At 54.8% G+C, this 20,935-nt stretch overlaps 2 protein-coding genes and 1 long non-coding RNA gene across 8 annotated transcripts; 2 read left to right on the forward strand and 1 right to left on the reverse strand.

The window, feature by feature from the left end:
- Positions 1-666: 666 nt before the first annotated feature.
- Positions 667-10,592, forward strand: FBL (fibrillarin). 2 transcript variants are annotated; one of them, XM_007122003.3, is made up of 9 exons: positions 667-763; positions 5,211-5,396; positions 5,482-5,583; positions 5,672-5,766; positions 6,794-6,964; positions 8,093-8,225; positions 9,329-9,441; positions 10,253-10,398; positions 10,485-10,592. In XM_007122003.3, the coding sequence occupies exons 1-9, from the start codon at positions 754-756 to the stop codon at positions 10,507-10,509; spliced, it is 981 nt and encodes a 326-aa protein (XP_007122065.1). In that variant the 5' UTR covers positions 667-753; the 3' UTR covers positions 10,510-10,592. The 2 variants fall into 2 exon arrangements, with proteins under 2 accessions (XP_007122065.1, XP_028340407.1); XM_028484606.1 differs by lacking the exons at positions 10,253-10,398; positions 10,485-10,592 and adding an exon at positions 10,154-10,239 and having other exon boundaries at positions 671-763.
- On the reverse strand, positions 8,239-10,784 carry LOC114484947 (uncharacterized). The gene is made up of 3 exons (XR_003678327.2): positions 10,708-10,784; positions 8,533-8,628; positions 8,239-8,342 (listed from the first exon to the last, which is right to left on the reverse strand). It is a non-coding gene; the product is annotated as an uncharacterized lncRNA (long non-coding RNA).
- A 102-nt stretch (positions 10,785-10,886) lies between these two features.
- Positions 10,887-19,408, forward strand: DYRK1B (dual specificity tyrosine phosphorylation regulated kinase 1B). Of its 5 annotated transcripts, none has more exons than XM_007122001.3 (11): positions 10,887-11,028; positions 13,062-13,225; positions 14,275-14,394; positions 14,484-14,672; positions 15,058-15,205; positions 16,064-16,350; positions 17,070-17,216; positions 17,298-17,438; positions 17,750-18,065; positions 18,460-18,566; positions 18,662-19,408. In XM_007122001.3, the coding sequence occupies exons 2-11, from the start codon at positions 13,163-13,165 to the stop codon at positions 19,031-19,033; spliced, it is 1,890 nt and encodes a 629-aa protein (XP_007122063.1). In that variant the 5' UTR covers positions 10,887-11,028; positions 13,062-13,162; the 3' UTR covers positions 19,034-19,408. The 5 variants fall into 5 exon arrangements, with proteins under 5 accessions (XP_007122063.1, XP_007122061.1, XP_054938606.1 ...); XM_007121999.3 differs by lacking the exon at positions 10,887-11,028 and adding an exon at positions 11,570-11,806; XM_055082631.1 differs by lacking the exon at positions 10,887-11,028 and adding an exon at positions 11,578-11,806 and having other exon boundaries at positions 17,870-18,065.
- Positions 19,409-20,935: the final 1,527 nt, after the last annotated feature.

The following is a 20,935-nucleotide window of genomic DNA, read 5'->3' on the forward strand; positions in this document are numbered from 1 at the left end:
GAAAAGTCACTGTTTGCGTTCCTTGACCACCTCATAAGCAGTTTCACACACACACACACACACACACCCCACACACCCCCGTCCCAGCACCAGTCCCTATCCCCCTTCCCTGCTTATTTTCTCCAAAGCACTTATTGCCGTCTATCATTCAACGTGCTTTTAATAACTTGTCTGGTGTCTGTTTCCCCCAATGGAAGATGAGCTCCAGGATTTTTGTGTCTTGTTCCCTACTGTATTCCCAGTGCCTAGAACAGTGCCTGGTACATTCAGGCGCACAACAAATGCTTTTCCAATGTATGAATGGGAGTCCAGAGTCGGCCCTTGTTCTTGGGGATGGAAATGGATCAGGGAAGGCTTTTGAGTGTAGAGGGAATCTTAGGGAGCTAACTAGGAATAGAGAAGAGAAGCAGAGGGCATAGCCCGTGCGAAAGTTTGGGGATAAGCCCTGACTACTGGGGTGACCGCACCAGTAAAAGGGAAGTGGGGAGCGTACTTAGGGTAGCGAACGCTGCTCAGGTCTAGGCAGCTCCAAGGACGGTCGAGGGGGCGGTGCCCAGAGAGGCTCAGAAATCTCCGCCCACGGCGCGCGCACCAGGCTCCGGGCGGGGCTGAGGCTCCGAGGGGCGGGGCTGCGTGGTTGCATCACGCAGTGTACGTCGCCGCGCGCGTGCGCTCCTTTCCACGTGCGAAAGCTCCAGACGCGTGGACCCGGGGAAGCCGCAGATTACTGAGCCGTGCAGCTCCACGCTCGCTATGAAGCCAGGTGGAGGCCGGGGTTGGGGTCGGAGCTCAGGACTGGGATCCGGCGGGGATCGGGGCGCCAGGCCGGAACGGAGGGGCGGGGTCCTGGCCTGGGGGCAAGGATTCTGAGCCCCAGATCCGGTCTCTTGTGGGGAAGGGGTCTTGTTCCGGTCTCTTGTGGGGATGGGAGGGCTTGGTTCCGCCCTGTGATCGAACCTGAGCCTGGGGTTCGGGTTCCTGGTCTAGAGGTTTGTGACTGACTTCTCAGAGGTCACGGTCGTTAGTAGAGTCTTGGGCGTAGAATTGGGGGTGTCCTGAACTGGGATTCGTTTCATTGAGGCAGTCAATAGGGGTCTTGGATATTGGGCCGCGGGCGGCAGTCGAGGGTACTGAACCAGAATCTAGATCCAGGCATCTGGGGTCTTGGATCTCTGGGCGTGGGATTTGGGGATTTGTCCTGATTGGGAGGCGGAGAGCCCCCGGTCTTGTGTGCGGGGGCTGGGTCTTCTAGGACCCCATATGCTCCCCTGTCGCTGCCGCAACTACAGTACCCTTGGCTCCAAACCGAGCTTCTCAGAGAGGGCCGGCATAGATGAGTATTCCCGGCTTGCCCTCCCTGGCCCACTTTCCCGCTCTCTACTCTCCGGAGGGGGGCGGGTCCCTGAGAATGGAGTGGAGCTCCTGGGCCTAGTGATTCTCAACTCGCGGTGAGAGGTGAGGTGAAACTTCACACGCCCAGTATAGGATTATCGTGGGGTGGGCAAGGGAGGTAATCACAGGGCGTGAGTGGTTTTATTCATTACGATTTTACTCGAGATTTTGATGAACCCTCCACACCTCCCTCCTAGCGGAATGATGAGAGTCCTGGCTTTGACAGCAGAAGGGCCTCAGTTCAGAGTTTCAATCCTAACTATGCTTAACTTACTGTGTGACCTGGGCAAGTGGCTTTACCTCTCTGAGCCTCAGTTATCTCATCAATAAAATGGCACCCAGTTCTAATTTAGTGAGAGCATGTTAAGAAAAACTAGCACATGGTGGTAATCATTTTGCAATATATGTGTATCAGATCAACAGGTCGTACACTTTAAACTTACAGAATGTTACATTTTGCAGTTATGTCTCATATAGCACGGTGCTTGACATATAATAGTATTTTCTCTAATTGTTATCTTTATCTTTCTTCTCAAGGGGAGCAAAATTAGGGTCCTTCTCCCTGGTGTCTCAGCTCTTCCTGAATCAGGCCGAGCCCCTCTCCCCTCCCCCCAACTTGCTCCCCTGGAGATGGGGAAGTCTTCTGCCATGACTGAAAGGGTCTGTTTTCTAGTACAGGTTTTCTTTTTTCCTTCCTTCTCCCGCCTTCAGCCTGTGGAGAGATGGGGTCATCTGGGGGGGGGGCAGAATTTGTGGGTCCATGCCCCCTCCCAAGTTCCCTTTCTCTTCAGTGTTTACAGAGCTACTGGTGGAATAGGAAGTGCCAGGCAGTGTGTCTCCCACTGAGACCCTGGCAAGCCTGCAGGCATCCTGTGGTCTGATTGTCCCAGGAATGGAGGCTACGCCTTCCCAACCCTTCCCTCACTGTGTTAGAATAAGAAGTTGTAGAAGTTGTCAGGAGTCAGCTCTTTAGCGAGGATTTTAGTCTGGTTGAGAGAGGAAGCCTTTGGGAGATTTTGAGCGGGGACCTGATGTCAGTCAGACTTGACTGAGACCTTTAAAAGGATCCTTCTTGCTTCTGTGTGCAAAAGACTTTAGGGGAACAAGAGTGAAATTAGACACATCAGTGGGAAGTTTGTTGCTGTCATCTACTAGGAGATGATGTGACTTGGACCAGGGTGGTAGCAATGGACCTGGCTGACAAATTGTCAGGGAATATATTTTGAAGATAGAGCCAACAGCTTGTATGTGGGTGTGAGAAAGAGGGGTCAAGGACAATGAAGGGTTTTGGCATGTGTAACTGGAGGGGTAGAGTTTCCAGTTTTGAGATGGGGAAGGCTGTGGCAGGAGAGCAGTTTTACACTGGTGTGGGGGAGGGGGTCTGTGGACCCTCCAGCCAAAACTTAAAGAAAAAGATATGTGAATGTGCGTTTTTCTGAGGAGTGGGTACTTTCAGTACATTTTTCTAAGAACCTCAGGACCTGAAATGGATTAAGATATGTTTTGAGTATCATGCCCACTGTGCCCCATGCCATGCCCACACTTTCTGGGTCTCTGTTCTATCAGGCCTGTGTTGAGGGTCTCTTAGGCCTCGTGGTTTCTCCCCTAAGTAGGAAGGAGGAGGGATTCATTCTCCTGGGTTTGAATAATATATTCAAACTGTGTGCGAGGTAGCATATTAAGTGCTCTGTAAGTATTGTCATTTAATCTTTACAACTCTGCGAGGTGGACACTGTGTTATTTCCGTATCTCCTTCTTACAGGTGAACTTTTCAAGATACCCACAAACCTTCCCTACTCTCTAGGGTCTTAGAGAGCAGCTCATGTATTGACTACAGGGAGATGGCATGGCCGTCTCCCTGTAGTCAATACATGAGCTGCTTGAGGGAGGGGCTGGGCCTCTGGTCACCATCTGATCACCTGCTTCCTGAATGAACAGAGAGGGTGTTTTCTTCATGAGACAGAACCCAGGGGTTTAAGGGTTATCAGCCCATTTACTATGCGTGATTCTGTTTGGGCTGCACATTAGAGTCACCTGGGGAACTTTAAAAAGCCCCATGGCCGGGCCTCCACCCCAGACAATTTACATGAGAATCAAAGCAACAGCACTGGGCAAGGATGAGACCCACCGATTTCTAGCTTTGGAAGCCAGAGAAAGGAATTTTGATTTCATTTAGAATGTGATGGAAAACCTTTGAAGGGATTTGGGCAGGGGAATGATGAGAGCTGATTTGCTGTTTTGAAAAGGTCAGTCACCAGCTGCTGTGTGGGCAGTAGACTGCAGAGGGAGCAGGAGACCAGAGGTCAACAACTCTTGGTGCAGGAGTTTGAAAACCGTTCATTTTTAACAACTAAATTAGGACTAGCTTTTCAAAGTTCTACATTTTCATCTCTAACACCATGAAAACGAATGAAGCCTTCATAGGGTGAGAATATAATGCACCTTTGCAAAAACTTCAGCAAGTTCGTTATTGAATAGTTTACATCAAGTGAGATCATTTTAAACCATCACTAATTTTCACACGAACGATTGTTTGATAATGCAGTTTTCTGAAAGTACTGCAGAGTTTTTGAAGCCATCACAGAAGAGTCAAATACTGAATCTGTTAGCACCAGGAGAGTTCTGTCTGCTTCAGACACTGTTTTGTGCTCAGTGAAGTGAACAATGTTTGCTCTCTCCTGAAGTGATGGAAATGAAGTCTCTCTGAAAGTTTTTTTTTCCCTTAAACTTTCCATCTTGTTGACAAGCCCTAAACTGCTTATGATCAGCCGCCCATCCATAAAGGACAGTTTTGGGGTTTGCTTGTTTTTTCCCCCGAGTTGGGAGAGACTTGTGCATGCTTGGAAGCAGGGGGATCAGTTAGCAGGAACGATGTGATGTTGAATGCCTCCCCTCTGTTTTGGGGTTGGCGCTTTTCTGCCACACACAAGGTCAGGAGTGGGAGGGCATGAAGAAGTTTCCAGGGCCTGGGGGACCCTACTGCCACAGTGCATGTACACACACAGTGCACACTCTTATTCAGACTCGTTAATATTGATAATAGAACAGATCCTGTGCATTTGCGATCCAACCGAGAAAAGCAGAATATTGACAGTAAATCTACCTCTATCTATGTTTTCCTCCCCTATCCTAACCCCATAACTTCTCCCTCCCAAAGCCTAATATCGTAGGTTTCACATTTATCAGTCTCTTGCCTCTTTTTGGGGGCAGGTGGGGCGTGGATTACCACATATATCCACACAGCATAGCACCTCTTAGTTGTTGCTGGACTTTATAAAAAGGATATTGTGTTAGGAGCTTCCCTGGTGGCGCAGTGGTTGAGAGTCCGCCTGCCGAGGCAGGGGACGCGGGTTCGTGCCCCGGTCCGGGAAGATCCCACATGCCGCGGAGCGGCTGGGTCCGTGAGCCATGGCCGCTGGGCCTGCGCGTCTGGAGCCTGTGCTCCGCAACGGGAGAGGCCACAACAACAGTGAGGGGCCCGTGTACCGCAAAAAAAAAAAAAAAAAAAAAAGGATATTGTGTTAGATGTGGTTTTCTAGGGCTTGCTTTTTCCCTTACCATGATTCTGAGATTTACGTCTCTGTTGTGTGGAGCTGTTGATCCTTTTCGTTGTTGGTTGGGAATAGTCCCTCTGTCATTTGCCCACTGCTCATGGACACTCAGGTTAGTCCGTTGTTCTGCTGCTGTGGACACGCGTGGGCACCTCTCCTGGCACCCACGTGTGCACGTTTCTCTCCTGAGTGGAGTTCCTCGGCGTAGGAGTAACTTCTCAAGCTCCATGGCCCCATTGATGGTTCCTGTTTCTGTTTCCACCACAGGTTTCAGCCCCCGTGGGGGCGGCTTCAGTGGCCGAGGTGGCTTTGGTGACCGTGGAGGTCGCGGCGGAGGCCGTGGAGGCTTTGGCGGAGGCCGTGGAGGCTTTGGCGGGGGCCGAGGTCGGGGCGGAGGCTTTAGGGGCCGTGGACGAGGAGGAGGAGGAGGAGGAGGAGGAGGAGGAGGAAGAGGTGATGGAGGGGGCTTTCCCTGGGCTTGGGGAGCAGGGAGGGAAGCATCGTGGGGTCTCCCTCTCACTGCACCTCTGCCTTGTAGGTGGCGGGTTCCAGTCTGGTGGCAGCCGGGGTCGTGGTCGGGGAGGAAAAAAAGGAAACCAGTCGGGGAAGAATGTGATGGTCGAGCCTCATCGGCATGAGGGTGAGTGAGGAAGGCAGGGAACCCCCTGGGGTTAGGGGTGGGGTGTGGCCCGCTGGGGTGTTCACCCCTGCTCTGATCCCTCACCCAGGTGTCTTCATTTGTCGAGGAAAGGAAGATGCACTGGTCACCAAGAATCTGGTCCCTGGAGAATCAGTTTATGGAGAGAAGAGAGTCTCGATTTCGGTGAGACCTGGGCGCCTGGCTAAGCCACCAGAGCCCCAAGCTGACGGTGTAACCGGCTGCCTGGTCTCCCTGTTCCCACCGTCCGTCCTCCACGTGACAGCCAGGGGATCATCTTAATCCATAAGTCAGATCATGCACCCCCCTCCTCAGATACCTTCCGTGACGTCCCGCTGGCTTCAGGTTAAAGTCCCGAGTCCTCAGTGTGGCCTGGAAGGCCCTGCGCATTCTAGCTTCCCCTCCCCACTGTCCCCCTAACTTAGTGTCTTCCAGCCACAACGACAGCCTTGCTGTTCCCTCTGCCTGGAACACTCTCCTCCCAGCCCTGTGCATGGCTGGTTCCTTTTCATCACCAGCATCTCTGATCAGGTGTCACCTTGTCTCTCTCACAAGGCCCCCTTGCACCACCCTATCAAAAGCTGCCCTCACCGCCTTTCTGCTGGCTTTCCTGCTGCCTGGAATGCACTTCCCCAGATAACTTGAGTGGCCCCTCAGCTTCAGGTCTGCTTCAGATGTCTCCTCCTTGGCTCTTCCCTGGCCACCCTTTCTCATTTTCACCTGCCCTCGCCCTCCTCCCCATACTTCAGATCTTCCTTCCTGGCTTGATCTTTTCTCCTTAGCCCCGTCACTAGCTATTATGCCATGTGTATTAGTCAGTTCAGCGTATCCTCACTGCTTGAGGGCGAGGCCTTTGTCCCCTTCACTGTGTTTCCTCAGTTCCTAAGCATAGGGGCTGGCACACACTGTGTGCCGGCACGGTCAGTGTTTATAGAATGAATGCATAGGTCTTGCCTTGCTGTTACCTGGGATGACCTTGTTTGTTTATTGTCCCTGTCGCTGCCCCTGAGTCAGGAACCTCCACGAGAGGGCAGGCCCTGCCTCTGCCGTGGCCGCAGATGTGTACCCACGGTCACTTCTTGTACGATGATTGGGCGCCCAGTCCCTTAGGTTGAGGGCCCAGGAGTTAAGAGCAGTGCAGTCTTGCAGAAGAGCCTGGCACTGACTTCTGTCCCCATCTCTCCTGGCCCAGGAGGGAGATGACAAAATTGAGTACCGCGCCTGGAACCCCTTCCGTTCCAAGCTAGCGGCAGCAATCCTGGGCGGCGTAGACCAGATCCACATCAAGCCAGGGGCCAAGGTGCTCTACCTCGGGGCTGCCTCGGGCACCACCGTCTCCCACGTCTCTGATATCGTAGGCCCGGTGAGTAGACAGATGGGGGCAGGAAGGGGTGGGAGGGAGGGAAAGGCCACCTCCTCTGCCAGCCTGGAAGTCAGAGGCCCTGGCCACTTCTCTGCACTGTGTGGCTTGGAGCTAGGCCGTTCCTGGTCACAGTGCCTATGAGTGAAAGGAGCGGCTTTGAACCACATCATCTCCAAAGCCTCATTCAGCCTCACTCCTGAGTTCTCGGCCTGGAGGGAAGGGGCGTGGGTATCGGGGTGACCAGTGATAGAGGGGCCCAGAGCTGAGAGTACGTTTTGATTTGGTTGCCCTCTTTAAAAATTGATACCCCCAGGGCTTCCCTGGTGGTGCAGTGGTTGGGAGTCCGCCTGCCGATGCCGGGGACGCGGGTTCATGCCCTGGTCTGGGAGGATCCCGCGTGCTGCGGAGCGGCTGGGCCTGTGAGCCGTGGCTGCTGAGCCTGCGCGTCCGGAGCCTGTGCTCCACGACGGGAGGGGCCACAGCGGTGAGAGGCCCGCATACGACCAAAAAAAAGAAAAAAAATGTGATACCCCCCAAATCTGGTCTTCTGGTTTCTCTTGAAAGAACAGAAGATGTCAGTTTCTGGGCCTGTGTTTCTGTGTGGCTGGACAGGCTCCCTGTTGAGAGGGCACCCATGCATCTCACTTCATGACCCCTCACTCAGCTACAAGACTGTAGGCTGTGTAATTTAGTGGTTAAAAACCCCAGGCTCTGGTGCAGGCTCTTAACAGTGAAGTGGCTTTTAGCAAGTTACTGTCCCTCTCTGAGCCTCAGTTTACCCATCTGGAAAATAGGGTCATTGTGAAGATAAATGAGTTAAATCCTGTAAAGTGCCAAGAGCAGTGCCTGGCCCATTGCAGATATTCTTAGCTGTTATGATGTCATCTCTGTGCCCTAGCTTCCTCATTTTAAGCCTGAATTGGGGGCCTGGGCTCTCAGATGAGGCAAAGCAGGATTGAATAACCCTTGGACCTCAGTTTATTCATCTAAAAGGATAATAAGTCATTAAATGGTAGGGTTTTGATTTGGGGATTTGGAGAGATGCATGCAGGATATGGGCCAAAGTAGGCACTCCATACATGAGAACTAGTATCATTGTTGTTTTTGTTTGATTTTGATTTATTTTAGGACGGTCTGGTCTATGCAGTTGAGTTCTCCCACCGTTCTGGCCGTGACCTCATTAACTTGGCCAAGAAGAGGACCAACATTATTCCTGTCATTGAAGATGCTCGGCACCCGCACAAATACCGCATGCTCATCGGTGAGGGGTCTGGGGTTGGCTCGGGTGGGGTAGGACAGGCCACTCCAGGTTTCCTGGAAGAGGCCTCCAGAGCCCTGATTTGGATGGAATTGGAGTGGATGAACAGGCCTCTTGAGTCTGCAGAAATGAAAAGGGTCAGGGGAGCCAGGTGAGGTTGTGGAGGTGGCAGTCCTGCTTCAGGGTCTGGGATGTCTGGAGGGCCAACCTCCTTTCCTCCAATCTCCTGCCCCTCCCCCTAATCTCCCCCACCCCAGTACTTCCTGCCTCCCTGCAAAACGTGGTACCTTTTATACTACCCCTGACTTACGCATAAAAGCCTCCTTCGAGGTCCTCATCAGCACCGTCTGGGGAGATCATAACCCAGAAAGCACAAACGGAGTACAGCCTGGCCCAGAGGGGCCCACTGTGAATGTAAATAACTTTGTTTTAAAAACAAATTCAGAAGCATAGTGTAAAAATGGAGCGCATTATAAACCACCCCCAGAGGTAACCAATATGAACAATTTGATGTCTGCTTTTCCTGATTTTAAAAAAGTCAGTTTTCATTGCACCATCTTTTCATTTTTTTAAGTTTTTTATTTTATTTTATTTATTTATTTTTGTAATCACTCTGCCTTAAAAATACTACTTTGCATTCCCCCTGGTTTTTCTTTCCATGAGTTTTTTCCCCTGTGCATTCATACCTTACCCTTTGTCCTGCAACTTGTTTTCATTTGACAATCCTGCAGACGCTCTTGCCTGTAAGTGCTCACCTTTACTTGTCTTTTTGATGACGTGTCTGTCTCCCCCCACCCAGACCCGGAAGCGTCTTGAGGGCAGGGTCCGGGTCTGACTCGTCTCTCTGTCCCCCACGCCCGGCCCAGGGCTGGCCACAGAGTAGGTGGCAACACGGTTTACAAGAGGAATGAATGAATGAATGGTGTGACTGTGGGTTTTGGACCCATCTTGGGGGCACTGTGGAGGGAGGGGGATCAATGGGGGGAAGTGAGACTGGAGGCAGGGAAGACTCTGCCAGGAACCTGCTGGTGTTGGGGCACAGGCCCCATGGGAGGAGCTGGGAAGATCCGGTGGATCCAGCTTAACCACTACTTGTTTCTCCCTAGCAATGGTGGATGTGATCTTTGCTGACGTGGCCCAGCCAGACCAGACGCGGATTGTAGCCCTGAATGCCCACACCTTCCTGCGTAATGGAGGACACTTTGTGATTTCCATTAAGGTGCGGGGCTTAGAGGAGTCTTAAGATGGGGTGGCAGTATCTTCTCTATCTGTAACTGCCAAGCAGCCAGTCAAAACAAGGGGGCCTCCATCCCCCAATCCAGTCAGTCTATTCCCAGCTCCCTATAAGCCACCCATTCAAATAGCACATAATGAAAAATGTCTACAAAAGTAAAAAGCTTAGACTTTAAAGAGGCCATAGACTGTAGTGATTAAGTGCATGATCGCTGAGTCTGAGTATCTTGAGTTTGAATTGCATCTTGCTGTGTGTCTTTGAGCAAGTTACCTAACCTATATGCCTGTTTCTTCACTTGCAAAATAGCAATGTTAGTCCTATCTCTTTTAGTGTTTATGTAAGGACTAAATATCTCAATATGTATGGAGTGTTGAGAACAGAACCTGGTGTAAAATAAATACCAGATAAATGCTAGGTGCGTTTTAAAAAATGTTTCATTTTGAAGTACAGAGGCCTCTGCATTGTCTTCAACCAGATTCACCATTGTTTTTTGCAGCCTTTGCTGCATTTGTTTTAGTATTCTCAGCTGCATTATTGCTATTGTTAAAGAAGAGGAAGTAGGAAAAAAAAAAAAAAACCCGGAGTGTAAGATTTAAACACTGGCTTTTAGATAAATAGGGCTCTGTTAAGGCTTCCTGTTCCAATCCAAACCAAATTGAAAACTTATCTAACGAAGTCTTTCCCTACATTCCCAAAGCCTAGTCTCCAATGAAAACAAATTCTACTGGTTTAAAGAAGCACAAAAAAGGGAAAACAGCCCAAAGCCTTGCTGCAGACTTCAAATCCTCTTCTGCAGGCCAACTGCATTGACTCCACAGCCTCTGCAGAGGCCGTGTTTGCCTCTGAAGTGAAAAAGATGCAGCAGGAGAACATGAAGCCCCAGGAGCAGTTGACGCTAGAGCCATACGAAAGAGACCACGCTGTGGTCGTGGGTGTGTACAGGTGAGCAGGGGGTCCAGTCAGTACTTGTTAGGAGTGCCCCACAGTGGTGATGAGCTCTGAGTCCCCTCATCTCTTTCCTCTCACAGGCCACCCCCCAAGGTGAAGAACTGAAGCCCAGCGCCATCAGGATCGCGAGAGAGACTGTGTTGCTACTGTTACACGTGTGTTTTTCTATTAAAAGACTCATCAGTCTCTCCCTTTGCACCGATTGCTTGGCGACCTCTATCAACAGGGCGCATGCGCCCTCGGTCAACTTGCGTGGTGGTGGGGGCGGGCGTTCTCATCCGGTCATACAGCGCATGCTCCTACCTTAGCTGCCTCCTGCGCAGCCGTAACGTGGATTTCGGCGCTTGGGCGGGGTTGGTTGCTCCCTGCGTGTGCATCCCGGTAAGCTCTTCTGAGCGCAGGCGCGGAGTGTTTCCCTGGGTCACGTGAGGGGGAACAGATTGGGGGGGTGGGAGGCGGAGTCCGGGGCTGGGGGGGGCGGTTTGTTGTGGTCGCCATTTTGCTGGTTGCATTACTGGGTAATCGGGGCCCTGGCTCGCCGCGTCTGCTGGATATCTTCAGCCAGTGGGCAGGACTGAGCTCGGGCTTCCCGAGCAGTTTGAGTTCCCTTGCCCGCGCTCTCAGGTAACGACGCGGCTACGGGCGGGGCAGCACGCGCTCTCGGGAGGGGGCTAGTACGGGACCCGCCCTGCCCGCGTCGCCGCGAGATTTAGCATGAGGCCGAGGAAGAAGAGGAGGGGGGCGATGGGCAGGTGCAGGCCTTGCCTGGCTATTCTTAGTCGGATTCCTGGAAGGGGCCGAGCCCCGAGGTAGCAGTCTTGGGAGGGAGGCTGGGAGGGGGTAGCCGAGCCTCGCTCCCGCTCTTTGTTTGGGCTCGGCTCCGCCGGCCGCATCCTCGTCGCCTAGCAACAGCTGTCCTGAACTGTAATTGGTTGAGCTCTTGGCAGCAGCGGCCAATGGCAAGGTTGTTGCCATCGTAGGTGTGGACTGCCAAGCTCTGTCCGGCCCCGCCCGCCGGGGCTCCGCTGGCCCCGGCGGGCCTCCAGGGTGGGGGGCGGGACGCTGGGGTCCCCTGGGGCGGGTGGATGCGTGGGGCGGTGCTGGCGGGGCGAGGGTTAACCCGCCCCTCCCCCGTCCACCTGCTTTCCCCTTCCCCCGCGTGCCCCGGGCTGACCCTCGTCCCCTCCTCTCCCCGCCCTTGGCGGGGCGGCGGCTGCTGTTGTCACCCACCGAGCCGCCTGTCCCGCTTGTCCTCCCCGCCGCGGGGCTTGCCGGGCCGGCCGGGCCGGGACAGGCGGCCGTCTTCTCACCACAGACACCGCCGCCATGCTGGCCGCTCGCCCACCCCACTGGGGGCCCCACCGCGCCCCAGCCCCCCGTGGGCGCGCCAGCCCCGACCCGGGTAGGGGGTGGGGGCTGGGAGAGAGGGTCCTGGTGTGGGAGGGCCCCGAGGAAGAGATTGTTTTGTGGGGGAGCTCCAAGAGAGAGGAGGGGTCGTGGAGTGGCAAGGCTTGGCATAGGGGAAGAGGATTGACATGGGAGAAGGCCCGTGGGGAGACGCTTTTGGTGTGATACATGCTCTGGAAGGGGACAACTCTGTGATATTTGGGGAATTTACCTATGGGGGCCTTCTAGGAATGGGCACAGTTGTGGATTGACCCTGGTGTAGAGGAGTGACTGGAGAAAGGGCCCTGACAGGAATAACGAATAGGGAGGGTGGGGGTAGGAGCCAGGGTAGGGGAAACGAGGACCATCCACTCTAAACCGTGGGAAGGAACGCCTCCCCCTTGCTTCCATCAGAAGGAGTGGGCCTTGATTGGGGGTGGGCGGGGGCTTGGAGTAATGTGGGGAAGGGCCCTGATGTGGCATGGGGGAACTGGAATATGGTTTGGGAAATTACGGAGGGGTGGTCCCCAGTGGGAGGAAATTATAGGGAAGAGGTCTTAGCACCATATGGGGAGGGTCCCCTGGGAAGGGTGTACCCTGGTGGGTAAGAATGCCATAGGGTTAGGACCCTATGAAGGGGTCCTAAGATAACCTTGGTGTGATCAGGAGGTTCCTGAGGACCCTGCTGTGGTTTGGAGGGGGCCCAAAAGACTCATGTGGTTTGGGGAGATCTTAGAGTTCTCTGGATTGGGGGACCAACTGGGAAGGGTAGATCTTGAAGTTGAGGGACCTTGCTGTGGTAAGATGAGATCATGATGTTCAGGGAAGACTACAGGATGGTGGGATCTTGTGTGAGGGGCCCTGGGGAGGGCCATGAGTAGAAATGAGGAGAGCAGAGTGAATCCTACTCCCTATACTGTCTGTGGTTTCTCTCTTCTTCTCTTCCTCCCCCGCAATTATTCGTGTCTTTCTGTCCTTTCCTGTCATGGCCCACACCCCTGCCTGGCTCCCAATCATTCCCTTTTCCATGTTCCTCTCTTTGTGCTGCCTCCTTCATTTATTTGGTAATCATTTGTTGGGGACGCCGCTCTGCCCCCCCATCACCACTTCTCCCTGTCACCTCTCTTCATTGCCACCTGCTGCTGTGTTGTACCCTTTTCTTCCTCACTCTGTGCCCTGCCTTCTCTGTGTTGTCCACCTCTTTCCCGCTTGGTACTGCCCAACACATCCCCTTGTTCCACGTTGTTCCCCCGCCTCCCGCCCGCTCTCAGGTCTCAGCGGCGGTGGCAGCCGAGGTGCAGGATGCGAGAAGGCGCCCCCCGGCCGGGCTCCCGCTCCAGGCCTCACTCCCCTGCGGCCCTCTGAGCCCACCATGGCCGTCCCACCGGGCCATGGTCCCTTCTCTGGCTTCCCGGGGCCCCAGGAGCACACGCAGGTACGCGTTCAGCTGGATCCTCACCTGCCTGGGGGTCGGGGGAGGCTGGGCTAGAAGGATCTTGGGGCCAAAAAGATGGTGTGGTTGCCCAAGACAGTCTCCCAGGAGCATGAAGGGTGCCATGGGAGTGGAAGGTATAGAGGAGTTGCTGGCGGAGTCAGGGTTTGGAGAGCCTGGGTTCAAATCCTGGCACCACGGTTATATTATTTAGGTTCTCCATGTTTCAGTTTCCTGTTCTGTCAAATGGGGCCTATAATGATACCTACCTCACAGGGTTGTTGTGAGGATTAAACAAGTTAATGAAATGCAATTGGAAGTGCTGAGAAGAGTGACTGGCACATAGTAAGCACTCAATAAATGTTCATTAAGGGGAGAAAAAAAAGTCCAGAGTGAAAGATCTGGAGGGGTTGAAAGGGAAGAAGGTTGAGCTGCAGGGTCTTGGAGCCAGCAAGGCGTGGGGGCACAGGGTAAAGACCTTCAAGGGTAGACTGTTAAGGCTCTAAACTGTAGAGCTGGAAGCAGGATGGAGTAGGAGGTATAGGTTGCTGGACCCAGATCCAAGATCCTTAGGATGAGAAAACTGGTCAAAGATGCACAGAGTGGGGGGTGAGGGTTAGGAAGGCCCCAAGGGATGAGGATAAAGCAAGATAGGGAGCTCCTCAACATGGGATACCCAAAATGGATGGTCTCAGGTGAAGGATTGGGAGGGTCAGAGCCCAGGTTTTCTATCCGATCTCTCCCACTGAGGTTTAGAAAAGAGTAAAGGTATGTGATGAAAGATCAGGGGTAAATAGTTCACTTCATTCACTCAGCAAATTTCTAATGAACACCCACTGTGTGCCAGGCCCTGCCCCAGGCACAGGAGATAAAGCAAGAGCAAGATAAAGTTTCTGCCCTTGGGGAGTTTCTATTCTAGTGGGGTTGTCAGACAGTGACCAACTAAATAATGTGTGTGGAAATGATGAGCCAGCTGTGCACGCAGTTCTCCCCCTTGAGGTCAGAGGTGAAGGCCTGTCCTCCGTGCTCACCCGTCACGCCGCCTCCCCCAGGTATTGCCTGATGGGCGGCTACTGCCGCGGAGGCTGCCCCTGGCCTTCCGAGACGCGACCTCAGCCCCGCTGCGCAAGCTCTCCGTGGACCTCATCAAGACCTACAAGCACATCAATGAGGTGGGCAGGGGGTGGGGGACACCAGCTGGGTGCTGAGGGGTCCTGGCTTCGATCACTCACCAGTCCTCATCTCCCGGCCGGCCGGGCAGGTATACTATGCGAAGAAGAAGCGGCGGGCCCAGCAGGTGCCACCTCAGGACTCGAGCACCAAGAAGGAGAAAAAGGTCCTGAACCACGGTTATGACGATGACAACCATGACTACATCGTGCGCAGTGGCGAGCGCTGGCTGGAGCGCTATGAGATTGACTCACTCATTGGCAAAGGCTCCTTTGGCCAGGTGCGGGATGCCCCCCACCCGACCCTGATCCAGGGGTTAGGAGGTACGGGCACCCACTGATATTGACCCACACAGCCAGTGGTTCAGTGGCTTCAAGTTCCATGCTGGGCCACTCACCCCAGTGCAATCACTTGGTTACCTGTGCCTCCGTTTCCTTTTCTGTAAAACAGTGCAAATAACAGGACTCTCCACATAAGGTTGTTGTGTTATCTCATGTCCAGTGTTTCCACTCGTGTCTGACTGTTGGTGAGCACTCAAATTGAGTTATTAATGTTACCGATGGTGATATTGGTGGGTCTCCTTACTGGAGGGAGAAGAGTGGTGGTACCTGGCTCTGTCCTCCATGCCCCCATTCCCTCACTTTGTGACATGCCTGTGGTCACAGGTGGTGAAAGCCTATGATCATCAGACCCAGGAGCTGGTGGCCATCAAGATCATCAAGAACAAAAAGGCCTTCCTGAACCAGGCCCAGATTGAGCTGCGGCTGCTGGAGCTGATGAACCAGCATGACACAGAGATGAAGTACTATATAGGTGAGGCCTGGGGCAGACCTGCCTGGGGGTGGGTCACCCTCGGTACAGGAAGGGGCTGGTGTCTTCAGGGCAGGGTTTGGTCTGTAATTCCCTGACATCAGTGATTTCTCCTGCCGCTTTCAGGATGTCTACCCTATTCACATGAGAATGCTGGTCAGAGTTTATCCGGTGCTAAGGGTCAGGCTCTGTTGTGAGAATTTTACATAAATTCACTGGTTTAACCCGCACCGAAGCCCCATTATCATTGCCCACAGCTTGGAGATGAAAAAACAGAGGCACTTACGTGCTGTCAGTTGCAGAAGGTCACAGTGTTTGTACTCAGTGGAGCTATAATTTGACCAGGCAGTGGACTGCAGAGCCTTTACTCTTAACATCTATGCCAGTCTTTTTCCTCTTTACTGATTCCTCTGAGAAAAAGCAAGTGGATTTAAGGAGTGCGTTTCTTTTAAAAGGAGAATATACAGCCTTACAGTAAATGGAAAGCAAGCATCCCTTGTCACAAAAATAAACAGAACTGAGACTAAAACAATATTATAAAATTAAATGAGGAAGTGTAGGATGGTGTTAAAAACCCATCAGTGCCAAATGGAAACTTTCTCTTTGGTTTAATCAGGAAGTTTGACAGAGACTTGAAAAGAAAATTAACTTCCTGTGTGAATCAAGTTATAGACATATAAAAACATCCTGATTAGCAGCTGGTACCTGTGGGCACACCACAGTTTGGCCTGTGCTCCAGAAGCAGAGACACAGATCTGGTTCCAGTCTCTCTCCTTATGAGCGTGGGCCCCAGGCCGCCGCTGGCCCTCTCTGAGCCGCAGTTTCTTCTCCCTCGGCCCATTTCCGTCCTCTTCCCGGCAGTGCACCTGAAGCGGCACTTCATGTTCCGGAATCACCTGTGCCTGGTGTTCGAGCTGCTTTCCTACAACCTATACGACCTCCTGCGCAACACGCACTTCCGTGGCGTCTCGCTGAACCTGACGCGGAAGCTAGCGCAGCAGCTCTGCACGGCGCTGCTCTTCCTGGCCACGCCCGAGCTCAGCATCATTCACTGCGACCTCAAGCCCGAGAACATCCTGCTCTGCAACCCCAAGCGCAGCGCCATCAAAATCGTGGACTTCGGCAGCTCCTGCCAGCTTGGCCAGCGGGTGCGGCCCCGGGGCGGGGCCAGTGCTGTGGGTGGGGCCAGACTGTGGGTGGGGCCAGCGGGTGGCCTGGGGCCAAGGGGCGAGGCTTGGAGGGGATGGGATCGTAATGTGCAGCTTGAAGTGGCTGATGCCTGAGGGATAGTGCTTGGGATGGGGGTGTTTGCGGGTACGGAGGGTGGGGCCAGTGGGTGATGGAGAGGGCCACAGGGTATACTGCCGGAAGGAAAGATGAGTGGAGCCTGGGAGAACAAGCCAGTTTTGAGACTGCCAGATGTAGGGGGTGAGAGGGGGAGTTGGGTGGCTTTGAGCCTGGCGTGGCAGTTTGCAAAGTTTTGTTTACCCTGTGCTCTTAAAGCTGGGTATGGAAGGGGTGGGGCTCTTCAGCTTTGCAGCTTCTTGTGAGCTGGCATTTAAGATGATGCTGGTAGTGGTTTGAAAAGTGTCCAGTTTGGGAGAGTGGGAAGGGCCTAGGTTTACAGACTCCCAGCCTCTGGTGACCAAGAGGGGCTCAGGATCAGGCCAGCAAAAATGGAGATCAGGATCAGATTAGGCCAGCAGAGTGACTCCTGGAAAGCTGGTGTTGATAACATCAGGGTTTGGAGACCCCCGTCCCCAGTTTTGGGGGCAGGAGACCTGTCTTTAGTCCTCCTAGCTGTGGGGGTGTCACTGGTACGAGTTGGGGAGGCGGGACCTCTGACTATTGCCCTCTCCTCCCCCAGATCTACCAGTACATCCAGAGCCGTTTCTACCGTTCGCCCGAGGTGCTCCTGGGCACACCCTACGACTTGGCCATTGACATGTGGTCCCTGGGCTGCATCCTGGTGGAGATGCACACTGGAGAGCCCCTCTTCAGTGGCTCCAACGAGGTGTGCTCCTGAGGAGGGGGTGTGCTGGAGGGGGTGGAGGCCTGGCTGGCCTGATGATCCTGACTGCCTGCCTGCTCTCAGGTGGACCAGATGAACCGGATTGTGGAGGTGCTGGGCATCCCACCAGCCCCCATGCTGGACCAGGCACCCAAGGCTCGAAAGTACTTTGAGCGGCTGCCTGGGGGTGGCTGGACCCTGCGAAGGACAAAGGAACTCAGGAAGGTGCGGCCCCTGCCCCATGCCGCTCCTCCTACCCCGGTGGCCCCTCACTCTCACACTTGGGGCTCCCTCCTCCCTCTCTCCCTGCTTCCCCTCCCTTGTGTCTTTCCCTTCCTTCCTCTTCCCTCCACCCCGTCTGTCCTTTCCTTCCTCCCCCACCCACCCCATCTCTCCTACTACCTACCCCACAACTCTTCTTAGCTCCTCTCTTTCCACTTTCTCTCCTGTGCCTCTGTTTCCCCGTGTGTGTCTCCCTGCCCCTCCTGCCCACTGACGGCCACTCTCTTGCCCCCCCTCCCACCTCCCCCTGCCAGGATTACCAGGGCCCCGGGACACGGCGGCTGCAGGAGGTGCTGGGCGTGCAGACGGGCGGGCCCGGGGGCCGGCGGGCGGGGGAGCCGGGCCACAGCCCCGCCGACTACCTCCGCTTCCAGGACCTGGTGCTGCGCATGCTGGAGTATGAGCCCGCCGCCCGCATCAGCCCACTGGGGGCTCTGCAGCATGGCTTCTTCCGCCGCACGGCTGATGAGGCCACCAACACGGGCCCGGCAGGCAGCAGTGCCTCCACCTCGCCCGCGCCCCTCGATACCTGCCCCTCTTCCAGCACCGCCAGCTCCATCTCCAGCTCTGGTGGGTGCTCAGTGCCAGATGGGGTAGAACAGGGGTCGGGGCAGCTCTGGTTTGGCCTGATCTTGGGGGGGGTCTTGTCACTGGGCCTTCACCTAGAGCTATGAAACTGCATGATCCTCAACTCCAGAATGGGTGGGGTAGGCGAGCTCAGACTGGTCCTGATTTGGTCTCTGAAACTGAGCTTGGGTTCAGATCTCTAAAACTGGTTCTGACTCTTTGACACCCCAAACTGAACTCTGACCCCTGATCTCAAAATTGGGTCTGATCCTTCGACTGGGTGCTGGCCCCAAAGCCCAGACCTGGGCCTGGACCATGAACCAGACTCAGCCACCTGAAAACTCAGCCCTACCTTTCCTCGCATAAGGCCTCTCCTCTCTTTCCCTGGCACTTCCAGGAGGCTCCAGTGGCTCCTCCAGTGACAACCGGACCTACCGCTATAGCAACCGATATTGTGGGGGCCCTGGGCCCCCCATCACTGACTGTGAGATGAACAGCCCCCAGGTAATGGCACCTTGGGGACTTTGGAAGTGGGTGGTGGAGTGTCTGGGGCTTCAGGACCTAGGTCTCCATCACCAACTCTTCCTTTGCTCCTTTAGGTCCCGCCCTCTCAGCCACTGCGCCCCTGGGCAGGGGGTGATGTGCCGCACAAGACACATCAGGCCCCTGCCTCTGCCTCATCACTGCCAGGGGCCGGGGCCCAGTTACCCCCTCAACCCCGATGCCTTGGCCGTCCCCCGTCACCAACCTCGCCACCACCCCTGGAGCTGATGGACGTGAGCCTGGTGGGCGGCCCTCCGGACTGCTCCCAGCCTCACCCAGCGCCTGCCCCCCAGCACCCGGCTGCCTCAGCCCTCCGGACTCGGATGACAGGAGGTCGTCCACCCCTCCCACCCCCTGATGACCCTGCCACTCTGGGGCCGCACTTGGGCCTCTGTGGTATACCCCAGAGCACGGCAGCCAGCTCATGACCCTGCCCCCTCCCTGGGGCCCCTCCTGAAGCCATACCCCCCCCCACCCAATCTGGGGGCCCTGGGCTCCCATCCTCATCTCTCCCCTTGACTGGAATTGCTGCTACCCAGCCGGGGTGGGTGAGGCCTGCACTGATTGGGGCCTGGGGCAGGGGTTCAAGGAGAGGGGTTTAGGCTCACCTCCCCACTAAGGACTGGACCCTTGGTCCCTTCTCTCCCCTTGTTTTCTATTTATTGTACCAAAGACAGTGGTGGTCCAGTGCGGGGAGGGGGAGATCCTCTCTCACCCCAGGGCCCTAGGAGGGGGTGGGGGCAGGTAGGGGGAGATGGCCTTGCTCCTCCTTGCTGTACCCCCCAGTAAAGAGCTTTCTCACATTTCCGCCTGAGCGTTTGCAGGCCCTCGGCTCCCTTCACCCAGCCCTCAGAGACGTGGTGGGGAACGGTGTTTGGGGAAGGGGTGCTGGAAGAGCTTTGTCGTGTGGGATGAGTCCCTGGTCCCTGGGGAGGTTATGGCTATTGGTGCAGGCATGGGACTGCAGGAGGTCTGGGGCTGTGGAAACCGAGACAGAAATCCTGGATAGGATGCTAGCCCACACTTGCTTTTTCTAGGGTAAACTGAGACCTTGAAAGGTAAAGGCCCAGCTCTGGCCTGTCTCTGGGAAACATCAGGTTCTGCCCTAATAAGCCAGGCCTTCCACAGAGTCTGCACAGGCATGGCTCATTTTGCCAGGCATCCGGTAGGTGCTGAGTGCATGTAGCAGGCCTTATTGGTGCCACCTGGGGAATGGCAGGCAGGCAGTGGGTACAGAATTTACCCCCCACACGTCTTGTCATTTTAAGATTCTCAGGCAGAAAGAAATTCCCGGGGTTCCAGGTAAGTGGATCTGTTTCCATGGTAATTTGGAAACGTCTGTCTCTAACCGGCCAATCAAGAGCCGCCATGTTCAAAGGGTATCGTCCCCCGCCACCGGGGCGCGGGTCTTCCTGGGAAATGGAGTTCTATTTGGCAATGTCATCTCACCGTTTTCGTTGCTGAACTACAAAGACCAGAATTCTTTTCCCTCACGTGTTCAGGGGCGGGTTCTCAGCCAATGGGCAGTCAGAAGCAGCCGGGGCCCGGATGCTTAAGTAGAGGAGGAAAAGGCCGTGATTGGGTGGCTTTGGCCAGACTCTGCGGGAGTGTTGAGTTCTCTAAGTCTTGCGGAAGGTGGGTGACTTCGCTGTGCCAGCGGACCGTGCAGGTTAGGCGTTCATAGTTACCGAGCAGGAGGTAAGCGCGGAGGCCCGAAGCGGCCCCACCACGTGGGGCGTCACTAGCCTCTGTGTTGGGCCCGGCTCGCGGGAAGCCCCAGTCAATAGGAGAGACGGGCAAAGGCCACGTTACGGGCCTGCATGTGTTCGCTAACGGAGGCAGCGTGAAACCCGGAGAGAACCCAGGCCCGGCACCGGTAGGGAAACCTTGCCGGGGGAGGAGGTGCTGTCTGAGCTGAGATCTGAAGACGGAGGGACGTTTGGGGGTGGCGGTGGTGCGGTGGAATGGCTTGAGCAAAGGTAACGATGAGAAATAGCCTGGTGTGTGAATGACCTGCAGGTGATTGGTGTTGGTGGAAATCTTATTTAAAGTGCTGTGTGAATTAGATCATGGAAGATTTTGTTGGCTTTCTTTAAGGAGTTTGGACTTTGTCCTGAGGGCAGTGAGGAGCCACGGAGGGATTTCCAAAAGGGAAGGGGCCCAATTTGCTGCCAGCTGGGAATAGATTGACGGGAAGAAGACTAGGGTCTGGGAGCCCAGGATGGCACCTGTGGTATCCTAGGCAGGAGATGTCGGGGATGGAGCAGGGCAGGGGCCTTGGATGGGAGGGGAGGATGAGTGTCGGTGGGAGAGACTTCCAGAAGGCTGAG

The sequence above is a fragment of the Physeter macrocephalus genome, unplaced genomic scaffold, assembly GCF_002837175.3.
Source record: "Physeter macrocephalus isolate SW-GA unplaced genomic scaffold, ASM283717v5 random_194, whole genome shotgun sequence".
Lineage (NCBI taxonomy): Eukaryota > Metazoa > Chordata > Mammalia > Artiodactyla > Physeteridae > Physeter > Physeter macrocephalus.

Bases quoted from the DNA above. Each gene is read 5' to 3' on its own strand.
- FBL (XM_007122003.3), top strand. The intron at 6,965-8,092 runs GTGAGTAGACAG...GATTTATTTTAG, and splicing joins TCTCTGATATCGTAGGCCCG to GACGGTCTGGTCTATGCAGT. The intron at 9,442-10,252 runs GTGCGGGGCTTA...CCTCTTCTGCAG, and splicing joins ACTTTGTGATTTCCATTAAG to GCCAACTGCATTGACTCCAC.
- DYRK1B (XM_007121996.4), top strand. From the start codon at position 12,776: ATGGCCCACACCCCTGCCTGGCTCCCAATCATTCCCTTTTCCATGTTC. The intron at 17,217-17,297 runs GTGTGCTCCTGA...GCCTGCTCTCAG, and splicing joins TCTTCAGTGGCTCCAACGAG to GTGGACCAGATGAACCGGAT. The intron at 18,066-18,459 runs GTGGGTGCTCAG...TGGCACTTCCAG, and splicing joins CAGCTCCATCTCCAGCTCTG to GAGGCTCCAGTGGCTCCTCC.